This window comes from Babylonia areolata, chromosome 2 (genome assembly GCF_041734735.1).
Source record: "Babylonia areolata isolate BAREFJ2019XMU chromosome 2, ASM4173473v1, whole genome shotgun sequence".
In the NCBI taxonomy this organism is placed as follows: Eukaryota; Metazoa; Mollusca; class Gastropoda; order Neogastropoda; family Buccinidae; genus Babylonia; species Babylonia areolata.
The window spans coordinates 55,429,217-55,437,452 of NC_134877.1; the positions used below are offsets into that span (position 1 = coordinate 55,429,217).

General features: G+C 36.8%; 1 protein-coding gene across 1 annotated transcript in view; it reads right to left on the minus strand.

The window, feature by feature from the left end:
- Positions 1-7,847, minus strand: part of LOC143275319 (ceramide synthase 5-like) — a 38,580-nt gene extending 30,733 nt beyond the window's left edge. Inside the window, exon 1 of the mRNA XM_076579330.1 lies at positions 7,694-7,847. Coding sequence (XP_076435445.1) covers positions 7,694-7,797 — 104 coding nt within the window. The 5' untranslated portion in view covers positions 7,798-7,847. The remainder of the gene's footprint in view (positions 1-7,693) is intronic.
- Between the last annotated feature and the right edge of the window lie 389 nt (positions 7,848-8,236).

The following is an 8,236-nucleotide window of genomic DNA, read 5'->3' on the forward strand; positions in this document are numbered from 1 at the left end:
ATTATCATTTGCACCAACATAAAGTAAAACCCAGAATTATCACTTACACCAACATAAACCCTGAATTATCATCCTATTTACACTGTCAATATAAAGCCCATGGAGCTTTAAGAGCATGTGCAATGGCAAGACGTCTTAACAAAATGTCCTTATAGTATAGGGCTTGATGATTAAAATGAAGTCGAGTGATTAAGAAAATTTGTTTGCAAAGTTTGTGCTTCATAAAACATGCTACCAACAGCTCTTCTGTACCCTATCCTTCCCTGTCTACTGTCTCTCTAACCTTCTATAGATTATGTAGTACAAATTTTGTCTTCCGTCCCTTTGTTTCAAAGAACTTTGTGCAAGCATGTGAAAGTTGGGTGTGAAAGTGCTTTGATTTGTTTCTGCACAACATTTTGCACCATATAAATTAAATATGTTGGTTTTTTGTTGTTGTTGTTTTTTATTGTTGGTTTTTGTTGGGGGTTTTTTTTTGGGGGGATGGGGGGGAGGGAGGGGGAGGCGTTGAATTAATTAATTCATCATTATTATTATTACTATCATTATCATTATTATCATCATTTATGTCTCCGTGTTAACTGAACTTCTGTCAATATGGCAGTTTGGCTGAGTTATCTCAAAATAATTACTTCAGATGGAGCGACAGTCATACAGAGTGAAACTGAAAGTCTGCAAAATTTGTTCTGTTTCACTTTAAGGGTTCATTACTATAGTTTAAAATAAACAGGACACATCTGCTGTCAAACAGGAAGGTGTGACTCACTGACTGTAACTGAGGACTTAAGTTTGATATAATTGTTGGGGGAGTGTGGGTGTGTGGGTGTGGGGGGGTATAATTACAAGCGCCTTTCATGTGAAGCTCAGCCTACAAAAAAAAAAAATAAATAAATAAATAAAGCTCGTGGTTTTGCATACTTCAAAATGAACATGAAACATTTCTCCTTTCAACTAGAGCGCAATCCTCTATTGTGAATACTGTAGTCTAAAAAAAACAAAGCTCTGTGTACTTCACATGAAGTTAGAGACCTGTGTTACAACACACACACACACACACACACACACAAATATATATATTTATATATATATATATGTATGTATAACACAAAAATCACTAATTAATCCAGCCTTATTAGGACTCCTTTTTGTGGTGCTTTTTAATTTTATGCTTAAGGCTAGCTAAGAGTAAAACTAAGAGTAGGAGTTAATCAAAACAAACACTTATCTAAAAAAAAAAAAAAAAAAAAAAAAAAGGTTTTCATGAAAAGAAAAGAATGAAAGAGCACCACCTAACCCTGCATGACTGATGAAAACATATTAATAAAAGTCTTGTGCATTTTAATAATGGGTGTCAAACCAAACCTGAATAAATTTAAAACAGTGTTTTTGTTCACATCACATGATATCAGTGTGTGTCATCATATGACAAGATCTGATGATGAGTGTTCATGAAGTCTTGAACAAAATAGTGGACATCACATGTCTTTGAGTAAAGGGAGGGGGGGGGGGCAGGGTTTATGTACTTTAGTATGTTTTTTTTTTACATTTTAATAATTTCAATCATGATAGTTTTATATGCATATACTGATATAGTGTATATATATATATATATATATATATATATATATATATATATATATATATATATATATATATATATATACATGCTTACACAAAACAGTTGCACATTTGCTGGATTATATGTTATAGTTTATATCTACTCTCACACACCACACAGACACATCTGCAGCTACACATGCACAAACTTGCTCGTATACATCACATGAATACACACACGTACACACACATGCACATACAGATACATATGTATGAAACACACACACACACACACACACACACACACACACACACACGCATATGTACACACACACATGGACATACACACACACTTTTTTAAGGCAAAATGCTTACTAGTTTACTACTAACTTTAGAACAGTTCTGGTACTATAGTATAGTACACTTTGTTTAGTATACTAAAAGTACTGTATCAGTACCCATGTACTGATGTGGTGATACATCACGCAAAGACTGAAAGAGTGAGAGTGAAAGAGAGAGTAGACAAAGGCGGACAAATAAAGAAAAAATCTTACCACCGATAAAGATCTATATTAAAGAATAAATAAAATCATGGAATGCAAAACTTTACACTGTGGTTACAATTCTATAGAAAGAAAAAAAATAACTAAAAGAAACTGAGAAAGGAAAAGATAAAACAAGTTCACACATGTGCAGATAGAACTGATCGTGAGTTGGCAATGATACTGACACACATCTGAATCAGGTATTGAGGTAGACATATAATCAACAGCCATATCTTATCACACTATTATCAGTAGACAATACAGTGGGGGGTCGGGGGGGGGGGGGGGAGAGAGAGAAGAAATGTTCCATATTATTACTACAATATACAATTTGTAAGTATGAAAATGACTTTTTTTTTTAAATATGCACTTGAAGTTCTGCATTAATAAGACTTCAGCATTATTCAACAATATCTACAGTATACTGGAGTATTGAATGAGCTCTGTAACTCATCATAACACTTTTTCCTGCATTTGTCAGATTTTATGATTAATAAGATATGTCCTAAGACAGTAAGAGCTGGCTGAAGTACTTAGTGTAAATTTAAATCTTCAATAATTTTGTAAACTTTTTTTTTTGATGACAGCCATATATTACACATTATAATATTACATTATTAGGTTTTGTTTTGTTTTTGGTTTTTGTTGTATGTTTCTTTGCTCTCTCTCTGTGTGTGTGTGTGTGTGTGTGTGTGTGTGTGTGTGTGTGTGTGTGTGTGTGTGTGTGTGTGTGTGTGTGTGTGTGTGTGTGTGTGTGTGTGTTTCTGCATCAATAACTGAATAAGACTTGATTCAATTCATGTTGTTTAGAGCCCAGCCGACCGTTTAGGCCATCTCAGGGCTGTTTCCACGTTTCAACAAAAAAATCTTCTCAAAACTGTAAATAAAATATCTTATTTAAAATTTTTATGTTTACAGCCCAGCCAGCCACTTAGGCCATCTCAGGGCTGTGACCACAACAAATCTTTACAGTATGCCTTTTTTTAAAAACATGCAATTAAAAATATCTAAATCTTGTTAAAAGTATTTGTTTCTCTTAAAAAGTCCATTACTGCCCAGGGAGGCACATCCCTGAACAGTGTTCTCAAGGACTCAGCTGTGTAGTGTTTATGTCGGACCTCGTTCAAATCCCAGCAGTCAATTAATAAGTGTTTCACAGTAAGAGGTTCATGACAAGGGATACACCAAGGAGCTTCTTCATTTTTTAGCAGATAGGAGTGTGTGAGGAATGTGTGGCCAGTATAAGATAAGAATAAGATAAGATAAGAATAACTTTATTATCTCCACCTGGAGAAATTTGGTCAGGTGCATTATCACAACATAGACAAGTAAACAACATGGGGACCATAACTGTAAAAGCCAACAACAGCCCCAACAAATATTACGAAGATACAAATGTAAAAAATATCACATACATCGTTTCATACATACATCCACACACTGCAGGTAATAACTAGTATTCATAATGTAAAAACAGAAAGAATTAAGAAACATTATTTGAATATAATTATAAACATAGCCTACTATACTGCACATTGATTATAATAGACAGATAAGATAAGAATAAAGATGAATTGCGGAAAACCACAACCAGATAATCAGAACACACCCGCACCGCACCCCCCCACACCCCCCCACCCCACCCCACACACGCAGATAACTTGATCAAACAAGAGTAATAAACATATGTTCTCAAATAAAAGCATTTCACATATTCGCTTTTAAAAACATTGCAATTAATTATTACATCGTAATTATTAAACAGAAATATATTTAGAATATGGACGTTAGCATTAGACATATTCATTGTACATTCATCCTGCATATTGCAGATTATTCTTCCTACATATTGCACATTCATTATAACCAATTGTCACGTTTTAAGCTCAGTAAACACACACACACACACACACACACACACACACACACAAACACACACACACACCACAACTAGAACAAGGTACAGCCTATCATGCACGGACTTTCACACGTCTCACATGAGAGTGCGCGCGCGCACACACACACACACACAGTTCTCAAGAATTTAAAAGGTGGATTGAACGTGGAATAAAAGTCTTCAGAGCTCTGGATTTCAACTTAAAAGTTCTGTAGCGTCGTCCTGATGGCAATAGCTCATAATACTTTGCTAAAATATGGGTGTCGTCAGTTGCTATCTGCCTGCTTTTTTTAACCACTCGACTTTCATACAGCTCTTGCATACTAGCTTGTTTCACTCCCACAATTTTACTGCATACACTCATGACATCGTTCAAAACACGCTTACTCCTCACTCCCAAACTTCCATACCAGCACATAAATGAAACTGTAAGCACAGACTCGATACAACATCGATAATAACTTTGAAGAATATTTGAATTTATACCAACATTTCTAAGCTTCTGTAAACAAAAAATTCTAGATTGACATTTCTTATGAATGGAATCAACATTTCTGTCAAAAGTCACCTCGTAATCGGCACATCACCGTTTCCTCTCTGCGGTTACCAGAAAAAGATGGAAGGTATTCTTTCAAATCTGGTCTAATTTGGAACAGTTTGTTGTTGGCATTGTTGTTCCATTCTTCTTGCCAGAGATTGTTTGTGTAACTTTGAACTTTTGGTTTCAGGTCAGAAAACGGAATTGTGGAATTGGATTTGGTCTGCTTTGTTGCACTTTTGGCTAGTTGGTCAGCCATCTCATTTCCAAAAATGCCCGAATGACCTGGTATCCAAACAAAGACAATATTATAGTCATCATTTTTAAGGGAGGTGTGCAGCTCGTGGAATTTTAGAAGCATGGGATGATTTGTATTGCGGCCAGAGATGGCCTCCAGAGCAGACAGAGAATCAGAGAGGATAAGAAAGTTTTTGTTTTGTGACTGATGAATCATTTTTAGAGCTAAAACCAAAGCAGTGAGTTCTGCAGTGTAAACTGAGCTGTCGTTTGGAAGATGTTTAGATAAAGACGAGTTGTTGAGAGAAGGGGATACAGCAGCACAGCCAACACCTTCCTCAGACTTTGAACCATCAGTAAAAATGCGCAGGAAGTCTGGATACAACTGGCATAGTTCAGCATACAATGATTTATAGATCAGGGAGTTGGTGGACTCTTTTTTGTAAGAAGACATGTCAAACCTCACCTCAGGAGTTTTTATCATCCAGGGAGGACTGTCCGGAAACTTGGAATCATCAGAAATGACATCAGTGTTTATATCCGCATCCTCCAGGTGTGGAAGAATGCGGATGCCCAGAGGTGGAATGCAGGACTGGTTATCTTGAAATTTTTCTTGAGAGGGAGGATTCATAACAATGTCATAGGCAGGGTTTAGTGGATCAGATGAAAGTTTCAGATAGTAATTTAAAGATAGCTTGAGGCGTCTGAGGGTTAATGAGGGTTCTCCGGCTTCAGCGTATAGACTATGAACTGGGGTCGTTCTAAATGCCCCCAGACACAGTCTTAATCCTTGATGATGAATGGGATCGAGCTTCTTGAGGTAAGAGTCTCTCGCAGAGCCGTATACAATGCTGCCATAGTCAAGCTTGGAGCGCACAAGGGCCCGGTACAGGCGTAGGAGGGTCCGACGGTCTGCACCCCAGTCCGTGTGAGCTACCACTTTGAGTGCATTGAGAGCTTGTTGACAGGATTTCTTGAGATATTTGATATGGCTGAGGAAATTCAGTTTTTGGTCAAAAATGATACCAAGAAATTTGGCCTCTTTGACAGATTTGATTTTTCCATTTTTTAGTTTTATTTCTGGGTCAGGAAAAAAGGTTCTAAAATTATGGAAATGGATACACTCTGTTTTGGAAGAAGAAAACTGGAATCCGTTGTTCTCAGCCCACTGTTGAATTTTGTCTACACATAACTGCAGTTGACGTTGTATGCATGGAAACGATTTCCCTGTTGCGTACAGAGCAAAGTCGTCGACAAACAGTGAAGAATCGGATCCATGGCGAACAGAATTTATAATGCTATTTATTTTAATATTGAAAAGTGCAGGAGAGAGAATGCTGCCCTGTGGAACACCCTGATAATTAATCAGACATGATGAATATCAACAGAGCTGACTATAGTACTGAGTGCTGTATTATTTTTCTGCATAATTGATATATATATATATATATATATATATATTCAGAGAAGATTTGACAAAGTATTTGGTGTAACTGTAACTTAAACTGTAGCTCTCTGAAAAAAAAATTTTTTTAAATCAAAATCAAGCCATGGACAGCTGTTGCAACACTCCACTGGGCAGTGAACCAGAACACTGGAGCTTGAACACAGCCTGCAGACACCAACCCATCCAACACTGTTCAGTACCAAACTACAAATTGCAATCAATATAGCAACAATTTTGCCCAGTCTCAACAATATCACACAAAGAACCTGACTGGTCCCAGCAGGTGGATACATTATCATGTGAACAGATTGCCGTGCTATTAAATATGACTTTTATTGTGTATTAATAACTTCATTGTGTGTTTATAGCAAGCATTATCATGCATGTATACTGATACTCCAGCTATCCTGTGTATCCTGACTGTTCAGTAAGACAAGAAAATACAGATTTTGTCATGAAACCAAATCAACGTTTTCATCACAACTTGCAACTAAAATGTATTCAACCCATATAAGACAAGTCAAACTCTAAGAGTAATTTGACAAGGTGTCACTGTAATTAAGCAACTTTCCATTCTTATTCAAGATATTTTGTTAGTTTTTGCTGTTGCTGAAACAAGGAATATCAAATAATGTAGCCATTTTATTTTTCACCAGTTGATATCTATTTCAAAAATAACAAATCTATTAAAACTCAAAGCACCTTTATCACAATTTGAAACATTAATTCATAAAAATATGAAATACAATGTTTTTGTTCCACACCTGAAACCTCCACATCACATTAACTGATCTGATATAAAATCAAAAGGACACATGGCTCCATCTTAAAATCTGCTAAGCGAAATCAGTCCAATGCCAGACTGGCAATGCATGAATCATTGAACATAGAATAAATGAATAAATTTGTAAATTTATATATTCAGTTCATCATGTTGTCATGTGTGTGCACTGGCTGTGATGGGACCGAAAATGTATGATAGAATTTAAGAGAGAAAGGGCCAGAAACAATGAAAACAATGGGTATGTAATGGGACCACTGAGGACTAGTCTACATATAATTTTTATTTTTTCTGATCAAATCATTACGTTGTCCGTGAATCCAATGTCTAATTACAAAATACAAAGGTATTACATATCATCATAACAGAAAAATAAATGTTTACCATAATTACTAATCTATCATCATTACTATGATTAGGGCCAGGTGAAATGGGGATGACTAAGTGGATCGGACCACGGGCCGGTAAGCACTCGCAGCAGCATGCTAATCAATATATCCACAACTACTTCTGAAAGTAAAATTCCACTACCTCGTTATTCGTTATTGCATGGGACGACATTGTTCTTAAAAATGCCGCTGATGCGATGCCGCTGATGTCTACTATCATGCACAACAAGGGAATCATCACAATCGGTATCAGATAGCGAGATCTGCAAAGTGGAAGTCAGGAAGTTATAGATTTTGTTTACCTTTCGAACACAAATCTGATGCCACAAATTACGAAGCACATATACACTGGGTTGATTAAATCCGCCAGCTGAGGCTTGTATATGCTGGGGTCATTGTTTTTCATATGCTCCCATGTTATATCATCTGGCAACCAGAACGTTTCGCTCCAGAAAGCTTTGCGAGCGGCATCCCACCAGTCGGCCATTTCTGCTAAACTTCACGTGATCGAATGAGATTTCCGTCGCGTGCGGGACTGTGCCATATGTAAACATCCGGTGTCAACACCCGGTCAGTCGAAATGTACCGTTTCCTGGACTTTTATAATATTTCATTTTATACCAGTAATTCCAAGCCCTAAATCAGTGGAGCAAATATCTTCACACACATACACTGTGGCATGATCGTTCCTTCATAACATACACAATGCCTCTGTACATAAGAAAGCAAATTATGGCTGAAAAAGTGTTGTTTTGCAAAACCGCATGGCTGGCCGCATAAAGTAACGTCCGTAACACGTGCCTCCACTTTGCAGTGTGTGTGTGGTGTCTGTGAACACAGAGGAG